The sequence below is a fragment of the Pundamilia nyererei genome, unplaced genomic scaffold (assembly GCF_000239375.1).
Source record: "Pundamilia nyererei isolate P.nyererei 1_Seehausen unplaced genomic scaffold, PunNye1.0 scaffold00064, whole genome shotgun sequence".
Classification (NCBI taxonomy): domain Eukaryota; kingdom Metazoa; phylum Chordata; class Actinopteri; order Cichliformes; family Cichlidae; genus Pundamilia; species Pundamilia nyererei.
The window spans coordinates 832,081-853,869 of NW_005187465.1; the positions used below are offsets into that span (position 1 = coordinate 832,081).

Consider the following 21,789-nt stretch of genomic DNA (forward strand, 5'->3'; position numbering starts at 1 on the left):
TGGCTTTTCCGGGCTCCATGTACCCTCTTTTTTTCCCTTTTCTCTTGTTTTCCAATACCCCCACAGCCAGTCATGACATATGTCTGTGCCCCCGGGCCCGATTTGCCAGGGGTTTCCTTCTCTTAGACGGGAGTTTTTCTTTCCCACCATTGCATAGTGCTTACTCAGCAGGGACCATTTGATTATGAGGGTTTTTCGAGAGAATCTCTACCTTACAGTATAAAACACCTTGAGGCAACTGAATAAACCTAAACTGAACTGAATATTAAACACACAATGCTTTGCTTACAAAGGAAATATATAAACATGACGTGAAGTCAGACCCACCAGATACAATGGTGGTCCAAACGCTGGACACATGAGCCACAGGTTCGACAATGACCAGCCCGCGGTGGTCGCATTATTTTGCACAAAGGACACCTGCTCCACTTTGCTCCGAGGCCCTCCTTTGGGGTTTGCAGCTCTGCTGGTGTCCCTGAGGGAGAGGCTGCTGATTGGAGAGATCCATTATTTACTTGTGTGGACTCCTTTTTATCCTCCTGACTGTGAGAGTTGTGAAGGGCAGCAGTCACAAATCCTGGGCCTTTCTTGGTGTGAATAAGAGAGACTATAGTGAAGATCATCCCAGAGGTCACGGTGCACACCTGCAGCTGGCTGACGTCCCCACGCGGTAAAATCTCTGTGATGAAGAGGTAATACATGTAGGCCAGAGAGTACAATGCGAGGGTGAGGAAGAAGAGGGTGCGTCTCTTCTTTCGGTGCGTTGCATAGTAGTACCACAGCACCAGGCCAGGCAGAGCTGTCAGGACGGTTATACCCAGCAGGTAGTGCAACGCTGCAACCTTCAGCAGGAGAGGCAGCATCAGCAGGGCTGGGATCAGGGAAATTTCCAGATTTTCAGCCATGGCACCAAATACAGGATACTGAAATGTACTTTTAGATGGTACTTTCAGCCACCTACAGAGAACAGTGGTCATAGAGTTATAATTAGACAAATGTTTATTCATGTGTCTAATCATTTCCCTTTTCACTGATGGAATTTATTTTCAAGTTCTTGAGCTGCATGCAAGGTAAAATGATTTCATAGTTGGCTTTTTCAGGTTTGAGACATACACGATAGTTTGCTTTGACTCTAGAATAATAGGAAAGATAAGATATGACTTTTGCATTCTCAGGTAATCTCAGAGAAAACTTTTAGAGCCGCTCTAACCGATAAGAGGGGCCTGCCAAATAAAAAAGGAATAAAAAAAGAAAGAAAGAATGATATGTGTCCTCCTTTTCTCTCTCATTGTGAATTTTGGCACATTTTAGGAAGTAAAGTTAATTGTTTGTGGCAAATTATTAAGAATTTACATAATTCAAAAATCTAAATAAAAAAATAACAGCATCCTGCTACAAGACTTAATATGATAATATAATAATTCAGGTATCACAATAAATATATGGTAAATTTGCATCTTTGGTTTTCTCTTTGAAAGTTTGATTCATTTTATTAGAAGTCAGTAGACTCCCTACCAACACAGCTAAGGCTCATCTCGATCTTATTTATCTGTGCAAAACAAAGAAGAAGAAAAAGAAAGAAAGAAACTTCATCTGTTTCTCGGCCGCGAGACATTGCCAGTAAACCAGTGTGGGTGCGTGGACTATTTCCAGTCTTAAAGCTAAGCTTGTTATCCAGCTGTTGGCATTCGTTTCATGTTTCATTGACAGACATGAGAATGGTATCACCTCCTCTCGCTTTCTTTAGAAAGCCAATAAACTAATAGCATAAAATCTCACACTATTTTCTGCTTCCTTTGTATCTGGTTTGTGTCCAACCTTTCTTAGTGCTCACAAACAACAGCTACTTGTGTAGCTTTCTAACAACAGTACTACACATACAGCACACACTCCTTGATTATTAGTTTATTCACCCATTTCTTCACACCTTCATACCTGTTAAAGGCTTCATCCAGATCCTCGCAGTCACAGCAACATCCGTACTGGTAGAGATCGCATTCACAGCAACAAATAGGATCATCTGGCTCCGGTGGCTTTAACTTCTGCCATTGCATAATGGCCTGCTAAAGATGGACATTTAACAAAAAAAGGTCATTGCATGCCACAGATGTCACAGTTACAGCGTGTCATGATCAATAAAAACTATCCAAACAAAGACCCTTTATTGATTCCTTGTTTCCTTACGTGGCCTTGAAAGACCTCACAATTAACTTGCAGTGCACAGAGAAAAGCAAACATGCTCACACACACACAGCTCTCACCCCAGCTTACTGGGCTCTAAGTAGGTTGCTTTTGAGAATTAGCAACAGTGCTGACAAATCCAGGATCCGTTTTCAAGATTATATTTTTAATACAAGAAATTACAAAAAGTTTTAAACACCTATTACAAAAAATATGCATAAACAAGTGCAAAAGATAAGTAAAAACAAAAAATATAATCAGAATCAGCTTTATTGACCAAGTACTCTGGCTATTTCTTTACTCTCAATATACATACCAGAAAAGACACCTGGCAATGTAGAACAGCACGTAGAGCATATTTGTGTTCATACTTGTTGATGCTATTAATACTGTAACAGCACATTTATATTTAGATTATATATTAGAGTAAAAAATACAGTATTAAACGGATTATAGCAATGCGTACATGACCTGTACTTGTAACTCTAAAAGATCCCTGTTTTAAAAAATATATAATTTCCATAATCAGAGTATTCTCAGTCTTATTATGTCCCCAAGAGCTTCTAATGTAATTTGTTGAAACAAGGCCACGGTGTCCGCAGGGACAAACTATCTGGGCCAGCAAACCGAAGACTTAAACTCTCTGAGATGTCTTTGAGTTATTGTCTGTGTGAGTTATTACATTAGTCTGATTTGTATCTGTGGTTATAACCTTATTATGTGGCATCTGACACATAGCTATACAGGGATTTCCAGAAAAAAATAATTTTAAAGACAAAAATAGTTATTGCAATCTGAGTTTGTCTGCTAAAGATCATTATAATTCAGAAATAACTTAATTAGCACTATCTAACACTTCTAGGTGTTAACTGTTAATAAGGGACACTCACAAAGAAAAGATTTATTGTGTTGACTTACCTTTTGTCTCCAATGCAAAAACACAAAAACAGCAAGCTACGTTGGCTCAAAAAAATTCACAGTTTCTACACGAGAGCTACGCCATCCTCAGCAAACAATGAGGAGAGAAATGCTTAAGAAGATGACCCCTTGTCACCAGGCTCCTTCTGCAAGTGACTGAAGGGGAAAAAATGAAAAGCGCAGCCTAGTTTCTCATCAGTCATTTGTGATGAAAAAGGAAATTGGCATGTCCCTGCCCCGATGGTGCTGTGGCGACACCGAATCAGTGCAGTGAGATGGTTTTCATTTCTTGCATTCCCATGGTGGAAGCGTCCCAACAGAAGGCAACTTGAAGTCCTGACAAGTAGCTTGATATTGTGTTGCATCTGCCAGCTCACATTTCCAAAGACTATCTTTCTCACATGTCATTAAATAGTTCACAAGTCGTTCTCGGGGATACTCAGCCTGCTTCTGCCTTACAGCTTCCATCAGCTATCATTTTAGATTTTAATACTGGCGTGCTTGGCAAATATAGGCCCTCCCTCATTTGGTTGAGGGAGCCAGAGAGAGCCAGGAGTTTTTCATACCTCTGCCCACAGCTGAGAGGCTGTGTTGAGGTATTCAAAAGCTGCAACAGCAGCCCTGATAATCCACGCTGAGCCGAACGAGGGTGCGTATGAGAAACATGACAGGCACTCAAAGATGAGAGACTGAGCGATGATCCACGGGGCAGCCCCACCCTCTGGCATCATATTTCCTCCCACAAGCAACCTGACCTTGAGGCTCACCCACCGAAAACTCTCGAAGAGTGCATTTGTGCGAGATCAAAGGCGCACGGGAGGCCTCTGTGTTTACGCTCATTAAGCCCTGCGCTGTACACATTGCACTCTTCGTGCGACAACACTGGATACCGACACTAACGGTGCGCTCAGTGACCCATGCAGGGAAGTTCTCTTTTCTCACCTGGAGCCAAGGTCCTTATTCACATCAGTTACAACACATGTTCATGCTTATGAACACTTTAGCGGACAGTTTATCCAACTTGAGCTTGATCTGGGTCACTCTGCAGCATAAACCAACTTTAAAATGAAATGCTGTTGCAGCTCAGTGAAAGGGGAAACACTGGAACCGGAAAGACAGACGTTAGGACCCATAAGATATCTTATCAGAGACAAAATAGCCAGTATGACCTTTACTAAGAACAGTTTAAATAATGAAATAATGGTTATCCTGTTTTCAACGTGGCAAAACAAAAGGTTAGACATGCCTTGAAAGTCCATGCCACTTTCGCTTGCACATAAGCAAATCCATTTACAGTTTTGTTAATGTCCTCTTTACACACACTGCCCCATGAATCATTACTAATTCAAGAATAAGAGAAAGAGGGGCAGGTGCATTATGAGCTATAGGCTGGTAGTGTCTGCACTGGATGGACAGAATCAATGCAGAGAAAAGCTGCTGCTCTTTCTCCAGCGGGTTACGCTTCCATTAGTCCTAATGGAGCCCGGAACCTGAGATAGCGACTCTAATCTATTTTAGAGGGTTTAATGCTAGAGAAATACACTGAACCAACAGTGAATGCTGAAGATTGTGCATCAGCAAACTGCTAAGATGCTGATAATGCAGTATGACAAATAAATGTAATAATCAGTCCATCTCCTTGTCGTATATTTTGTATATTTGTGCTCTAATGTACTAAAGCATCACATATCGAGTTAAGATGCTTTCAAAGAGAATAACATGAATTCTCTTTATTTGTCAACTGACAAAGAGAAAAGAAGAACCAGTTTTTCGTTTTACTTTGCAGGTAGTTTGCTGCAAACATCATGGAAAACCACTGATGCTTATAGTCAATTCTCGATCCTTTTTAGAGGATAACAGTGATCCCGGCCAATTCTTCTTTGGTAAATCTCTCAAGTTCCTCTAGATTTGATGATCTTCTGTCATGGTCTTCAGTTTACCCCACAGATTTTCAACAGGATTCAAGTCAGGGCTTTGTGCAGGCCAGTCAGTAATGCTCATTTTGGTCTTTCGAAGGTAGTTCCTCACCAGGAGCGACGTATGTTTTGGGTTGTTGTTGTATAGGAAGACTAAGTGACTCAGATTTGTGGCATCTGAAACTGGCATATCCTCCATTTCCAGATGCACTGAAGCATTCCCACAGCATAATACTCCCACAACTGCTTTTCACTGTGGGGATGGCCTTCTTTGTGTTGTATGCTTCTCCCGTCTTTCTAAAAATATAAGCAGCATCTCTGTGGCCAAAGAGCTCTAGTTTCTTCTCATCTGACCAAAGAACTTGCTTCCAGTATAGATAGTTGTTCTCCAGGTTCTTAGCAAACTTCAGTCTGGCTTGAAGGTGTCTCATGTGCAAAAGTTGAGTTTTTCTTGGTCTGTAGTCTTGAAATCCATTCCTGCACACAGCTCTGGTGATTGTCTTCTTTAAGACTACAATTTCCAACTTGGCTAAGTCATTCACATGTTTTTGAAGTTGTTCTGGGGTCTTTAGACACGTTTCTCACTAGTTTTCTTTCCAGAGTCACACTTGTTCAATACTGTGTGGCTCTCTTTGAATTCCTTGATTATGCTTCTAATTCCAGTTCTTGACACTTGATAACTTTATATATACAACTCCTAGTTTGTGAGCATCAACAATTCTTTTTCTCAAGTCTAAACTGATTTCTTTGGTTACTGTTACGATTACGTTTTCTTCAGTGACAGCTCAAACCCTCACTGAAGTTTTTATACTTTGTGTAAACTGGAAGACAACCCGTTTGAAACTCAGCACATCATTACACAACACTGGTTTGTGCTGTGGTGACAAAATGTTCAGCTATAATACTAACCCCAATTAATGCTTTTTAAAGAAAACTAGTATGTTTGCAAATGCTATGTTGAAAATTAATTTGCTTTATTTAAAAAAAAAAAAAAGAAAAACACTGGAGAAAATGTTGACAAAACTTTACGTTTCATACGAGGGCTAATAATTCACTGCTCATCTGTTCATATGTCTAAATCTATCTGCGCGCCATCTACAGTAACGAGTCCTTTATTGAATTGAGGTGTGCTTATAAGGTTGCACCAATGACCGATTCTTACATCAATTATCAAAATTTGTGTATGAAAGTTTGAAAGATTTCAAACTGCTGGTTTATGTTTTGAAAGAAATATGAGAAATAAAATCTTACTGAAACCATCTACTTTATTTATTTCCCATTTATTTAGGGAGACAATAATGTACCATGGACAAAACAGCAAGACTTCTTTTACAACACAAACCAACAATCTCATTCATTCACATTTTACACATAATATCAAGTATATATTCCACAGCATCACAATCACACTTTAGAGGTAAGACGTGGAAGAACTCCTCACATCCCCTGAATACACTGCCTCTGTCCCTTTATCCACGTTCATGTTCCCATTTGATTAAATATCTGCATTGATCACTGTTACATCTGGGGGAAAGAGACATCAACTCTTTTTTCGCAGCTACTAGTGGAGTGCGAGTGCAGCACTTGATTGGGGCGAATTTATTTAAGTAATATTCTGAGACAGCCTAAGGGGATTTCAGTACTGTTTTTTTTTTATGAGTAAACTTGTCAAAAATCAGCAAAATGAAATACAATTTGTGTAGGTCATGGAATGTTTAAGGGGCGTAAACATCAAGGAGAAAAAAAAAAAAAGACTATGTGACTGTGGCAGACATTCAGAACATGGGCCAATCAGTCTTTACTATGTTGCACTGCACTGGGGTCTGGATATCTGAGAGACAAGCTGAGAGGTAGGAAACTCACTCCTCCAAGGTTCGGAAAGCATTCTGCATGTCCTCCAACAGTTGGGCGTAGTCTCCTTTGATCTTTGCTTCACCATCCTTGACAGGATCCTGAACGATACATGAAAGGCACAAAATCTTTTAAGGGGGTTGATGATCAATATGGCAAAGAAAAAACAAAACAAAACCAAACATCTCCTGCCACATGAGAAACAAATGTGTACCTTGAACTTCATGGAGCTGATCTTGTACAGGATCTCCCCCATGTTTTCCCTGATGATGGCCCAGGTGATTTTGTTGTCACTCTGAGCTGTGGACTCCACCGCATGTCGGGCCATGTCGTAAAATGCTATCATGTTTGAGAGGATGCCAACAGTTTTGTAGAAGGGGCAAAACCTAAAAGAATATTTACACACATGTTGTTTAATACTTTTTCATGGGAATTACAGTAATATCATAAAATACAACATCCAAAATGCACAATTACAAGAGTCAGCATGTTCTTTTAAGACTTTCAATGTAATCTGTCTAAATGTAAGTGCTTTGTATTCACCTGTCATAGGGAGTATAACCATTCTGCTGCAGGTAGTCGTCCTTAATGAGCTTAGCAACTTCTAGAGTAATTTTATCAGTCTCAGCAAGTGAAGCCTGGGAACAAAACCAGACGAGTTCTTCTTATATTTTTCTAGTCATTGCCACATATATATATTTTTTTACATATAATGTATCCACAAATTGGCTTAGAAAAAATATACAAGAAAAGAGATTAAGTATTAGATTGCATTTGTTACACTGGGCCTTTTGTACCAACACATGTTCCTTCAGTCTCATGTACAGACTTCACTCTCTTCAATCTCCCACCTTCATCTGGTAAAACTGATCAACAGATCTAAACCCATTTAGAGTCCATAGTAACAGAGCTCGTAGAACTTCCAAAGCATTCAAACTGAATAAAAATTGTGATGATTAACATGAATTCAGACCATTTACTGTTCATTGGTCATCAAAATGGACATAAAACACTACATGCATTAACGCTAATTTACACCTTTGAACACTACTTAAAAAACTGTCACAGATTAAACACTATCCGTGAAGCTGGATTTTAAAAAATGAGTGTTTGCAGTAGAGCATTTGTGGCGCCATCATGTGGCAGTACAGAATATTACTTCACTAAGTCAATTTGTTGGTTGCTGCCAATAGACTTACATTAGTCTATTAGTTTTTGTGGAAAACATGGAAACTAAAATGAAAATCAGGGTCACTTTTGCACCGCCCTGGCAGTATTCAAGAGAGGAGACATGCTCTGCCAGCTGATTATGTCACTCAGTCTGTATACACAACCCAACAATGGACAAACCAGTGCATTACCAAAAGGTGGATTCTCCCATTTGAGTGCATGTAGCTTAAAAAAAGAAAAGTGATCGCAGCAGCCAGGGGCAACAGAAAAGTGACGCCCTTAAACTGTTTTAGTTTTAGTCTCTGAGTTTTATCCAGTATGTGACTAGTTAGCAAACACAAAATAATCAACCTTGTGACGTCATATTGTGTATCTCACAAGAAAACGCTATAATTACGTTAAAAACTTCAACTTTAAACACTTATTTTTTAAATTCAGCCACAGAGGCAGAGTTCAATCTGTGACAATGTCTTTTAGAGTAGGGCTCAATACTGTAACCTAACATGCTTGTGTTTGGACAGTAGGAAAGAGATGGTGTGTCCAGAGAGACTCTGAGCATACAAACTCCACACATAAAGGAGCACAGACTGCACAGTGACGCAGTGGTTAGCACTGTTGCTTCATGGTAATGAAATTCTGGGTTCGATCCATCGCGCTGCTGGGGACAGTTTTAGACCATTTAATATAAACTGACTCACTTTGCCAACAAGCTGCACAATCTCAGCCAGGTCCTCTTCTTCCTGTAGAATCTCTTTTGCTTTTGTGCGAAGAGGAACAAACTCCGGGAAATGTTTGTCATAATATTCATCCAGAGCTCGTGTGTACTTGCTGTAGCTGATGAGCCAGTTTACAGACGGGAAGTGTTTTCTCTGAGCCAGCTTCTTGTCCAGCCCCCAGAACACCTACAAACAACAACAAAAACACAGGACAGTGTAAAAGAGAGACACTTTCACTTTAAGGTGAATTCGGTCAAATGTTTGCATTAAGTTTCTACATTTTACTTACCTGAACAATTCCCAGTGTGGCTGAAGTGACAGGATCGGAGAAGTCTCCACCAGGAGGCGACACACTAAGGAGTTCACAGTATTAAAGGTAAAGTTTACTAATAAAATAATCACCCGCTGGATTCTATTTAAAGATTTCACATGAAAAACTTTACATTTTCTAACTAATTTTCCCACCGAAGCAAACTCAATATAACGACGTGCAGCAGTCAATGACCATCTACAGAACGTGCACAAACAAACAAAAAGCACAAACTTGCTTATATAAATGTGAACTCACGCTCCTACGATGCTGACGCTGCCTTCTCTCTCTGGATTTCCCAGGCACTTCACACGTCCAGCACGCTCATAGAAGGAAGCCAGTCTGGCGCCCAGGTAAGCCGGATACCCGCTGTCTGCAGCCAGCAACACAAAGGTAAATGCTTCAGATGAGTTTACCTACTGTGTGAGAGGGTCTTAACAAAATCTGAATGAACTGTACTATGAAGTGAGTTCAACATACCCAGGGTATCCTTCTGTTATCTGGACTCACTTACACTAGCACTGGTACTCAGGATAAGCAGTCAAACAAAGCTAATTATCATCTTGCTAAGTTAACCCAGTGTTTCCTCTGCACGTTCACAGGAAAAGGGTGGTGTCGGCAACCAATCACAATTTTCTTCTTACTATAACAATCGCAGTGTATGTATGTATATATGCACCCCCATCTCTTTCTTAATAGGTGGGCCAATCTGAAGGAAACACGAACATTGCCACACACAATGCGATTATTAACATCTATGTTTTTAAAACGATTCATTCATTGCAATTCTTCTCATTTTCATATATACCATTTTAATTTCGACATCCCGATATTATGCGATATTATGTTCTTACGCTTGCCTTTCTTTCAGCTGCAGCTCCAGTGTTGTTTAACATCTGAGAGTAAAGATTAAATAACAAACATGGGCTTAGACTACACACGAATTTGATAGGTCTTCAAGTACAGTGTAGGCGTCCTGTTTTAGGATTGTATATTAAAACTTCTAGAACAATAAAATTACTGTACAATTGCAGCCCTACATAAAAGGGGAAAATTTTTTGTCTAAGAATATATATTTATTACCAACGCTCATCAGGTAAACTGGTAAACATTAGACACTATTGAAAGACTTTAAACCCTCCTATCTCCACACAGATGTCCAAATGATCCTTCAGGAATAGTGACACTATTTTCTGGAGAACTGAATGGTCAGTAGGAGGTGACTTTTGTACCTGCTGATCTCTAATCTAGAACCAGAGCAGGTTAAATTCACAACATAAGTTACCTTGGCAGTATACCCTGGTAAGAAATAAACCACCTTCATAGTACAGAAACCCCAGAGCTACCCCTGAAGTTACCTAATGAAGTCCTGATTAATAGTACATCCTCACTAGTTAAATGAAAAAGAAAGTGCTTTAGAACATGAATCAAAATGGAATTAGTAAAATAAACCAAATATATTACAAAAAAAAGCCCTGAAATAAACGTTATTGAACTACAGTATGAGGTGACTTTTGTACCTGCTGATCTCTAATCTAGATCAGCAGGTACAAAACAAACATGTTTTGAGATTTTGACTGTGACCACTGAACTCACCAGCAGGCATTTCAGCCAGTCTTCCAGAGATTTCTCTCAGAGCTTCGGCCCATCGAGACGTCGAATCAGCCATCATGCTCACATTGTAGCCCATATCTCTGAAGTATTCAGACAGTGTGATCCCTGCACAGGCAAAAGTTTGACATTTGATGACACTTTCAAAATACTGTGCAGGAAGAGGAAAAAACAACAACAAAATACACACTAGCTCACTACTAGCTACTTTCATAAAGTTCTGAATAGGATTTTAGAGTGTTTTAAGTTTTTCAATTACTTTTCAATTACTTTTAATTTTTAAAGTATGTAGTAAAAGGTAAGGTTAACAATGACTCAGTTCTCTATAATGTAGGCAGCTTATACCTGTGTAAATGGAAGCCTCTCTAGCAGCCACGGGCATGTTGGAGGTGTTAGCAACCAGCGCTGTTCTCTTCATGATGCTCTCAACTTTGCCGTCAACTTCCATAGTGAGCTAGTGGCAAGAGCAGTGTGAAAAACAGCCTTAGCTTAAGCGAGTCAAAAGTGATGCTGTAGTGCGTTTGTTACAGTAGACAGAAAAAATTTAAATAACAAATCGAAAGCTTCGTAATCTTCAAACCTCGGGGAAATCTCGCAGCACTTCAGACATTTCGTTTCCACGCTCTCCACAGCCGACATAGATGATGACATCACTGTTGGAGTACTTGGACAATGACTGCGAGATCACAGTCTTTCCACATCCAAAAGCTCCTGGTATAGCAGTAGTGCCACCCTGCACACAGCTGTAAAGCACAACAGCCACACGGTCTTACTATGTAATAAATAACTAAACAATCCACCAGTGAAAAACCCACTTTTCATAATATGTGATATGCAGTACTTGCAGTACCACCACCCACTGTAAGGCTTATGGGCTGCCCTAAATTAACACTATTGATAATCGCTATAATCCTTTTTTTATGGTTAAGTAATGGTTAATCCACCAGTATGTGCACGATTTTTAAACAAAATTATATTTTTAATGCTGAAAATAATTTCAAATTTACTGATTTATAAAAAAAGTTTGTTTTAAACATGTTTTTGAAAGATTTCAAAAATATTAGTGTTTTCTTGTTTTTATGACAGGCGGTTTAATAAATCTGTTAAGCGGCATATATTAAATAAAGATGTCATAATGCACAGCAAATGAATACTCACGGGAAAAGTGCATCCAGAACTCTCTGGCCGGTCAGCAGTGGATGATTAGCTGGTAGTTTTTCTGTGACGGGGCGGATTTGTCGTACTGGCCACACTTGCACCATGCTGAGTTTCTCTTTAATGCCTTCAAACTCAAGCTCCAGAACCACATCCTGAATGCAAGAAAACCCCCCCAAATCAGTTTTGTTTTTATCCAAAATAAAAAGCACTTTGTTTCAAATGCAACACTCACTGAAATGTCGTAGTTTCCAGGTGGAGCCAGGTAGGTTATGGTGCCTCTGCTACGAGGTGGAAGCATTAGCTTGTGTTTGATTAAGGAGTTTTCAAATACCATACCATAGATATCTCCACCAGTTACGTGACTGCCAACCTGGCGAAGGGATCACATTTTTTGTCAGCACACTTAAGAAGAAAATACTTTGAAGGACTCATCACTGCAACAATGCGCCTTCCTTACCCGAAGGTTCTGCCCGGGCGTAAATTCCCATTTGTTGTCTCTGTTGAGAGCACCAATGTTTACTCCTCTTGGGATGTAAATACTGTTAGTGAGGTCATTGATGTCTTTTAGTGGACGCTGGATACCGTCAAAGATGGAGCCCATGATACCTGGTCCCAGCTCTACTGACAGGGGCTTTCCAGTTCGCAGGACAGGGTCCCCGACAGACACGCCAGCTGTATGATCAAGTTAGGGTCACCAAACAAACCACGAAATGTCTGAAACGTGATATCTGCCAAGCAGCTTTTCTTAATGCAATTCAGTCTGATTTGTTTTTTTGTTTTTTTACTTTTGATGTTTGACAAAAGATGAACGAAACACGGCAGCAGAAAGGATACATGTCTCCTCGTAGACCTGGATAGTTGCCATGTCCCCTTCTAAACGGATGATTTCTCCCACCAGCTCACTGTGACCGACTCGAACCAGCTCATACATGGCTGCTCCTGCCATGGCGGTAGCTGTCACCACTGATGGCAATAGCAAGAAAGAAAATTACAGATACTGAAACGATTAAGAAACAATCAAAAGTTTTACTTGTTTATATTTTCAACTGGGACAATTTCAAAGAGATTATTAAGACAAAAATGACAAATGTTATAGCTTGAACATATGTGACAGACCAAAGATATCCTTAAGCAGAAGTCATGCAGTTCAGGATAACTATATAATCTACAGCTATGCTAGAGAGGCATTCTTTAGTGAGATTAGACATGTTTTATACCCAGTTTATACCCTGTTTTACCCTGCTGGGTAATAACAGGAAATGTCATGATTTTGTCATCATGTGATCAACTTCCTTAATTTGTCAGCTACTTAGCTAAACATTGCAACCACTACTACTTTTAACTACATTCAACCTGATAGAGTCTAGCCATTTAAAAGGCAAGGAGAATAAACCAGACCTGGTCCAGAAACACCGTGTACATATCCAAACTGGCTTTCTCGGTCCTCATCCTGGATCTTGGGAAGTTTTGAGGTATCCATCTTGATAGTTTATATCTTACTAAATTCCTTGAGGGGCACACAGAGGACAAAATATGCTTTCAAGTCATTTTATAACACTCACACACAAGTTAAGACATCGTGCAATACTTAATCATTAGCCAGGGTAGAGTTATTGTATTACTATTATTTTTCCAGACTTACTTTAGATGCTAGTGTGACAGGGAGAATTATGCGAGCACCGTGACTTGGTGGTTTCTCTCATGAATGAATGACCACATCTAACAGTGTTAGGTCGTGAGCTAACTCTGCTAAAGCTTCATTTTCCTTCCATCAGATACTAAAGATGAGGTAAAATGAGTCAGCGCTGCCATTCCTGGCCAGATGGTAGCTTGTTTGTTCCTCCATACGGAAGGCTGAGAGTAAAGCTGATTTGAGCGTGTGCACGTAGAAGTCAGGTGACTAGTTAGCACACACTAGCTATCTTCATCATCATCGTTCACAGTTTAAGCTAAACAAAGAATTTTACACTCGAAATTTGCCCCATAACTGAAAGGCAAGCTGGTGGGAATGTAAAACCCTACAAAGCTTGTATAAATACTATACCTTATTACAATGGTCAGCTGTCCAGATTTGTGTCTACTGTAGAAGACTGAGGAGGAGCTTCGCTGTGCTAATCACCTGCCAACCAGTACACTGTCACGGGACGAAAACATCTCCATTGCGGCTCAACTCGCTTCCTGTCTTGCAACGCTGGCAGTTATTACAGAGCCAACATGGCGTCTAATAGTTAACAGTTTCTCAAGTTCCGTTGAGCTACACTTTGGCATCGGGTGACCTCTGCTGGGTGTGAATGAATTTACAGGCCTCGTTGTTTCATTGTTTTCTTTATTTTATTAAATACTTATATTCCATAATTAATTTAGCATTTTTAATATTATATTATATTTTTATTGACACTATGATATAGCCTATAAAATTAAAGCTGAAAATTGGTTGCAGAATTAAAAACGGTTTTGGTTTCTGTAACTTAAGTGGCTGTAAAGTTGATTTGGTTGTAGTTTTGAGAGCACAAACTTTTGAATCACCTCATTGTCCTTCCAGGTACTGTAACTTGAAAATTTTTCACAGTAATTTTTTTTTGTCATTCCTTATTAAAATATCCCCAAATTATTGTTCAAAAACTGGTTAAATGAAAAAAAATTTTTTTGAGTGTGAGGCAGTGTTACCAGTTTTGATGCGTTCATATATGAAGTCCTTTAATGATTTGCACATTTGCACATTGACTGTTTTGATTATAATTTTTTATGTAATTAAATTTACATATCACTTTAGTTCTCAGTTGATCAGTGAATTTAGCCATCTCGTGTCTCTTTGTGATCATTTACTTAATTTTGATTTTGTTGTGTATTATATTACTCCTTTTTGTCTGACAGAGGTAATTTTCCATCATTTTGTAGTCATTGTGTGACCATATTTTTGTGTCTCTGCTCAAATTCTATGATATTCTGTCTGATTTTGCCTGTTTTTAATCTCTTTGTAGCCACTCTATGCCTCTTTTTGGCTACTTTGTATGTCTGCAGGGTTGTTTAGGTCATTTTTGCCTTTACGGTCATTCAAAGTCATTATGTGTATTCATCATATGTCTCTGCAACATATTTTTGACCCACTGGCCCATCCCCATTAAGGTTGTGCAAAAATCTATAAATAATTTTCAAGTGGGTTTTGACCTCTAGTATCTAGTGGAGTTTAAGTTAAAAAGAAAGAAGTAAAAAAGAAAAAAGACAAGGACTTAATGATAGCATGATTTTCTTGCTAATTTGGAAAGTTTATTGATATATCAGTATTTGTAAAGACGCATCACAACTAATAGAATTAATGTCAGACATGATACCTTCATACACACAATCAGAACTGAGAAATTGTTACAACTTGAGGTAGCTATTACAAAACTAATGGAATTAAGTGTGAGATTAGGAAGATTAAATTAAAACAAAAACCCTTGAATCTTTCAATATTATGGTATGATTCAGTGCTTGTTTATATCACAGCACATATTTTAACTTGTCATAGTAGGGAAAGCACAGGCTTGCTCTACTTGTGTGTTTGAGTGTTTGAGCCGGCTAGTTAGGTAGTGTGCCAATGAGCCAGCATGCCTAATACAAAGACCTTGAAACTAAAGAAGCTATGTGGAGGTCAGCCAATGGTAACATGTATTATTTATACCTATGCTTTTCTTACACTGAAATGCTCTCCGCTGGGATGCTGCTGGACAAAGATAGGAGGTCATCACGTAAGGACATTTTGCTAGAACAAGCAGTATACAAAGACAATCTTAAGAAACTAATGGGTCACATTTCCATGTGATAGAACTGTGTGATTTATCACACACTGACTCAGTTTTGAAATGAGGATATTAACCTGTTACAAAACAAACTGGTGCAAACTGTGTAGATGTGCTAGATTAGTGGTTCAGTTGCTCATGAAATATTTATTATGAAAGTAGAAATAAAAACTACAAGGTAGAGGTATTTTGGCAGTAGTGGCTTGGTACAAAGACTCCACTAGATGGAGCTAGATGGAGTGTTTCACAGTTTTCTTTCATCTGTGCTGAAGATCCAGTGGAGAAAAGACCAATTCAGTGTTTTGTCAGTCCGACCACTCATTCTCATCAAGCTCAGAGTCCTCCTCAGAGTCGCTGTACTCAACTGCAATGCGTCGGGAAAGGATGGTGGCTACGTCGTTCCCCACCGGCTCCCGCTTGCTCTGCTGCTCCTGCTGCTCTTGGACTTTCTTCAACTGGATGCCTAATGAGGGCACACACATGTAGAGAGAGGACAGAATATTATATGTCTGTATTGCACAGAGTGTTAGCTGCTCACATCTGTGCTCATCTGACCAGCTGGAAGCAATGCCAACTGCGTCTAAGCACGCTGACTCACCCATGCGGATGGCAGACAGCAGGTCACTTCTTGCGTCTCTCACAGGTTTGGTCTCACGTCTGCAGCCTTCACTGTGTCCCGCTAGGTGTGAGGGTGCAGATGGCGGAGGGAGAGGAGGAGGTGGGGGACCCGGGGGTTGAGGGACCGTGTGATTCCCTGGAGGAGGTATTGGTGGGAGTGGGCAGCCCGGGCCCGCGTGCCCAACGCCATTATGTGGCACTGGAGGATGTGCACCCAGTGGAAAACCAAAGGCTGTCTGGGCTGATGGGATTGGAGGGCCGAGGGCAGGAGGTGGTGCGATAGACCTGTGTGACAGTAAAAGAAAGAGGATTAAGTTGCAGATGCCCAAAAAGAGTATATTATATTTCAATTTCTCTCACATACTTGTAATCTGCAGGGAGACGAATTGAACCGTTCATTCGGTCTGCAGCACGAGGCTCTGCTGCGGCATAGGTTACTCTCTTGTAGTTGACATCAATGCTTTGGTATTCATGCTCCACAGGTGGTGAGGGATGCGTGTTCCCAGGAACGTAATCGTGAGACTTGGCAGAGTTACAAGCAGCATGGGCAGGCACTGGAGGGATGGGGTAATCTAAGAGGTCAGGCCTGGATAAACAGTAAAAGAGAGTTTGTCATGCAGATGCAGATCCAGATGGTAGGTTTGTTGTTACAATATCAAAGCCGACGCTTTACACAAAGATATTACAATTTGGGTCACAAGGTCCTATTTGTGAAAACGGATCTACCCCTCCTTTTGGGCACACACACACACACACACACACACACACACACACACACACACACACACACACACACACACACACACACACACACAAGTCCTCCCCCATCTGCTAAGTTTTATTTTAAAAGTATCATAAATCTACAATAATTTTACAAATTTCTCCATAAAAATACAACTAGGATAAATAAGATCTACATCATTAGTCCCAAAGATGGGAAATTCTTTAATTCCCTCTGTAGCGCTGTATTATACAGAAAAATACATTGAAAACCTATCCAAAACACAATCTTGGTAGCTTCTCTAACCTCCCATCTGGCGAAAGGGAGCCCTCAGATGATGCTCCTCGCCTGAGACTCTGTGGATGTCTGTGATCTGGACGGAGCTCTTTATCAAACGCCATCATGTTCCACTCCTGCCTGCGGTTTCGTGCCTTTCTGACCTTCTTCACCTCACGCTGAATGGTGCTGCTGTCCACACATCGCTTCTGTTCCTGCAGAAACAACAGGAATACAGAGTTTGAGTAAGCAGTCAGTAAGTAAATACGTAAATGCGTAAACATGATGGGTAAAATGCACTCTGACCCTATGCCTCCGCCTTTCTTTCCTCTTCTCCTCTGTGTCCTGAAGCATTTTCTCTTTCCACAGGTCAAAAAAGTATGATGGGTCAGAGTAGTATTTCATTGCATCAGTAGAATCCTCTCTGTATTTAAAAACCAATTTCCAACATTAACTGAAGACAGATATCTAACTTTAGAACAGTAAAAAAAGAAAGAAAAACAGTGCAGCACCTGTAAGCAGTGAGGTTGCTGAGAGGAGGAGGTCTGTCACTGCTGTTGTACATGTCGGCTACAGCACTAGGAAGGCTGCCCTTGGATAAAACCTGCTGGTCCTGGACACTCGAGCTTCTGAAGCCCTTCCTCATGTTTATGTCTTGAAGGGAAACTTTAAAAAAGCAAAATTAAGGAGGAAAGTTTGATATAAAGCGTGTAGGAATAACCATAGCAACAAACAGAAGAAGATTCACTGATACCCAACGAACTAACCCTCCTCCACACTGGAGTCTAGTTGGGTGACTTTGATGGCCAAGCGGTCAATTCGATCCTGAAGAGAGTTTGTGCGCACGTAAAAGGTGTTGGCTTCATTAAAAAGCTCCCCGAAAACATTTTCTGCATGCTTACCTGCAACCAGAGCAAGAAAGCGGGAGAGAATAGAGGAAAAGCAATAAATGGAAAGGTGTGTCAAATCTCAATAACATTTAAAAGATAATGGCACCTTAAAGGCAGAGTGTTGATATCAACTATCTAAATTAAACTGCTCAAAATGTTTGTTTCCATTACTCAGTCAGGGGCACATTTCAAACAGCTCTAGTCTGCTTAATGTAAAAGCTATAATTAGACTGCCTGTGTTTGTGTCTCCGCCCAGTTACTTTCCATCTTATCGTGCTGTTGTACAAATCTGTACGCTAAGCTCTAAGCTTCGGTAAGTTTACTAATCGCACACACACACACACACACACACATGGATGTACAAACTATCAAAGGATATGTTGTAGGATTTCTTCTTGTCTCCTCTCACTTATTTGTAACCACAAAAGCACACAGGCTTTCTAATCTTTATACAGACATTGCAACAACATGTTTAACATTAACCACTGTACTTCTGCACAAACCTGTGTACAGAGTGAAATGCATTTTAGCAACGACTGCAACAAATCACACACTGACAAATTTGATACCCTTAAAATATGTTCTTTGTTTGTTTCTCCCCTCATTCAAAGCCAGCAATTAAGTGACACTCTTATCTGATAATCCCTTTTAAAGGATTAAGAAAACAAAAGCACTCCCATGACATAGAGGGTATATGTCAATATGTCAAATTATTATCCCCAGAAAACTCAATGCGTATTGTGTTGTGTTACAGGACTGATATACACTATGTAGCCAACGGATTAGGTCACACCTCTTAATCTTTGAATTTAGGTATTTTCAGTCCCACTGCCACCGATGTATAAATTCAAGCACTAAGCAGTCTCCCTTTACAAACATCTTCAAAAGTGTCAATCCTCCTAAAGAATTTGAGTGTGGTGCTGCAACAGGATGTTACTGTTACAAAAAGTCAGTTTTTTTGAAATGCCTTCCTTCCTAAATGTTCCACGATCATTTGTAAGTGGCATGTAAAGTTACAGAGCAGGGAGAAAGTGCAGAGCTCCAAAGCTCCTCTAGCATTAACATCAGCACAAAAACTGCACTCGGAGCTTCATGGCCTGAGTTTCAATGGCTGAGCAGTTCCTCTAGAATTAAGGTGTAGGAGGCCAAGTACTTTGGTCCATATTATGTATTAGTTGTGACAAATCGATCTGTTAAATGCATAATAAATCAAGCTAAAAATCACTGTGTGCAAATTAGTTTCCCACCCCATCACTTCTAACGATCTTTCACAACTTGAAGTAATTATGCCCTGAATATTTAGATAGTTTAGGTTTTTTACTGTATAATTTTCCTTATGATTTAAATTTCGATTTGCTTAATAGTGGCAACACCTTGATTGCATGTAATGAGCACAGGTTAAAGACGCATTGATACTTTATTCTGAATCTGATCAATTGTAAGCTCACTCAGACTGCTGAGCTGTCGAATTATAGCGGACAGCGTGTTGTTGGTTACACATTCCAGCTCGTTGCCAATTCCATCGGGCACGGCACTGTGGCACAGGTGCCGAGGCTCAATGTTCCTCTTCACCAGAGGCATGACCCCTTCTCACATCTCCCCAGCTGCTTGGAGTCAGAGGACAGAGCTGACAGCTCACTGCTTACTGCAACCTGTGGACTAGAACAATCAACATATTAATGCACAAAGTCGACACAGTCACTAATGTTCTCAAATTAAGTTAATAATTTCACTTTAAATGTGTCTTTATTTTTAAAAAGCAACCCTGTAATGCATAATGCACAATGCATTAGTATGCTTGTTAGCTTTCCATGCTTTTACAATTTAAAAAGTGTGTGGGGAACGTGTAATAGAGAGACAAATTAAAAATGACAGCTTTGAGGGGTTTTTTTCTCCAATATTTGCTGCTTTGTACATTGGGCCACTTGCTGTTGAATGTCCCAGTTTATCACTACCTGTCAAAGTGGTACACCTATTGTATGTAATTGTCCATTTTTGCAAAGAGGTTAACGTACTCGCTGCAACATCTGTTTTATTCAGGAGCCTTATTGTGACAAAAGGGGAGCTAACACAGGCACTGTGCGACTGTTTTTTAAGCGAATTTGCATTCCTGTTTACACATCTATATCAGATGAAAACAAGGGATGGCCATGCCAGCACATTGTTAATATAGGTAACAACAAGAACATAAACTGCCATATGTAATTTTAACAGCTGTTTTTGCAGCTCTGAAGCTCAAAGAAAATGTTAAATTATGGAGTGGATGCTCATTTAATGCTTGAATGACACTGAGGGAATGATTTTGGTGTAGCATCAGAGGTCCATTCTTCAATTCCCAAAAAACTACATGCTTATATTGTTGGTTAGAGTAAAGGGGCTGTCTGTTGGTTTCTTATTATCATGCATATTATCAATTAATTTGAGCTCAGCCGCATGTATTTATTTATGATCAATTAATAACCAATAGCTGAATGGACAAAGGACAAAAGGACTGCTTTGTAGCATGTTCATGTTAAAACTTTGTGACCTTGGAAAATACAACTTTTATTTGTCCTCCTTAGACTGCTTTAGCTTTAGCTGGACCAGGCTTCCTATTTAGACAGTTAACATTTAATAAAAGTTCACTGAAACAACAAGCTGATCACTTAAAATACAAAACTGTTCAATTCTATGATAACATTGTATTTTAAAAAATGTTTTCAATCACAGAATCTGGGGGGGTGGGAGTGTGATGTTTCAGTTTTTAAAATTATTTTATTAATTACTTGTACAGGAAAAAAAAAGTTTTTTCTTATACTAATACAGAAAACACAACCTGTAACAACAGACCTACATTCACAGCAGCTGAAAACTTGGTCATGATTGTCCTACCATAGAATAGCTTTAGCGTTGGCTTGCCGGTTGGCTCGTTTTGTTCACGTCAGCACGCAGGGAAGAAGCTATCAAAGTCGAGTCCAAGCTGTTTCCTCCAAATTAAACAGACTATTTGCTGGCCTGCTGCAGTCTGTAGTGTACTTTACGTTGACAGTCATCTCTGCAGGGCGGAGTTCACTCTGAAAACAAATCTCCAGTCCAAATCACAGCTTGAGCCATGAGGGGATTTAGTCAGCAGATTACTCCTGTCATCCAATCACAGTCGCCATGGCATCCAGTATTTTATTTCAGGATGTATTAGTCCTATTTTTAAGGGCCACAAGTCAACCTTCTATGAATCGGATATTCGTGTGCCAACCTCAAGTTTTTGACATCAAATCAAGACCGAATGAAAAGTTTAACTTTAGTGTGACACAGACACTGCTTATCACTTTTTGATAAGCAGTAAAAATTTTATTGACCGTTTTAACACAGTGATTAATTAGCAGAAAAAATTTATATATACAGTGGTTAAAATCTGCATAGTATTCTCAATTCTAAGGGTTAATTTTGTGCATTCTTTAACTTTTGCTCCTTATGTTTTTGTGTGTATGGGTGTCTGTTGTGTGTGTGTTATCACTTCACTTCAGATCAACTACTTGGCGTAAACAGGAGTGTTTCGGTCCCCTTTAGGCTATTAACATCACAGTAGGAATGACCTCGATTAAGAGTGAAATGAGACACTCAGAATTTTATTTGAAAGCTACACACACACACACACACACACACACACACACACACACACACACACACACACA

At 39.8% G+C, this 21,789-nt stretch overlaps 3 protein-coding genes across 4 annotated transcripts in view; all 3 read right to left on the reverse strand.

The window, feature by feature from the left end:
• The window catches only part of LOC102201835 (palmitoyltransferase ZDHHC23-like), a 4,759-nt gene extending 3,854 nt beyond the window's left edge, over positions 1 to 905 (reverse strand). The window contains exon 1 of the mRNA XM_013911429.1: positions 421 to 905. Coding sequence (XP_013766883.1) covers positions 421 to 905 — 485 coding nt within the window. The remainder of the gene's footprint in view (positions 1 to 420) is intronic.
• Positions 906 to 6,274: 5,369 nt separating this feature from the next.
• Positions 6,275 to 14,038, reverse strand: LOC102197676 (V-type proton ATPase catalytic subunit A-like). Of its 2 annotated transcripts, none has more exons than XM_005735429.1 (15): positions 13,876 to 14,038; positions 13,230 to 13,338; positions 12,666 to 12,794; positions 12,289 to 12,503; positions 12,064 to 12,201; positions 11,832 to 11,983; positions 11,254 to 11,416; positions 11,019 to 11,127; positions 10,659 to 10,781; positions 9,321 to 9,435; positions 9,042 to 9,105; positions 8,735 to 8,938; positions 7,410 to 7,504; positions 7,081 to 7,252; positions 6,275 to 6,967 (listed from the first exon to the last, which is right to left on the reverse strand). In XM_005735429.1, exons 2-15 carry the CDS (start codon positions 13,309 to 13,311, stop codon positions 6,875 to 6,877), a joined length of 1,854 nt encoding a protein of 617 aa, XP_005735486.1. In that variant the 5' UTR covers positions 13,312 to 13,338; positions 13,876 to 14,038; the 3' UTR covers positions 6,275 to 6,874. The 2 variants fall into 2 exon arrangements, with proteins under 2 accessions (XP_005735486.1, XP_013766948.1); XM_013911494.1 differs by lacking the exon at positions 13,876 to 14,038 and adding an exon at positions 13,474 to 13,848.
• A 1,039-nt stretch (positions 14,039 to 15,077) lies between these two features.
• LOC102197960 (wiskott-Aldrich syndrome protein family member 3-like) lies at positions 15,078 to 21,160 on the reverse strand. The gene is made up of 9 exons (XM_005735430.1): positions 20,990 to 21,160; positions 19,567 to 19,777; positions 17,996 to 18,130; positions 17,741 to 17,894; positions 17,535 to 17,652; positions 17,259 to 17,443; positions 16,596 to 16,817; positions 16,212 to 16,516; positions 15,078 to 16,076 (listed from the first exon to the last, which is right to left on the reverse strand). The coding sequence occupies exons 2-9, from the start codon at positions 19,697 to 19,699 to the stop codon at positions 15,919 to 15,921; spliced, it is 1,410 nt and encodes a 469-aa protein (XP_005735487.1). The 5' UTR covers positions 19,700 to 19,777; positions 20,990 to 21,160; the 3' UTR covers positions 15,078 to 15,918.
• Positions 21,161 to 21,789: the final 629 nt, after the last annotated feature.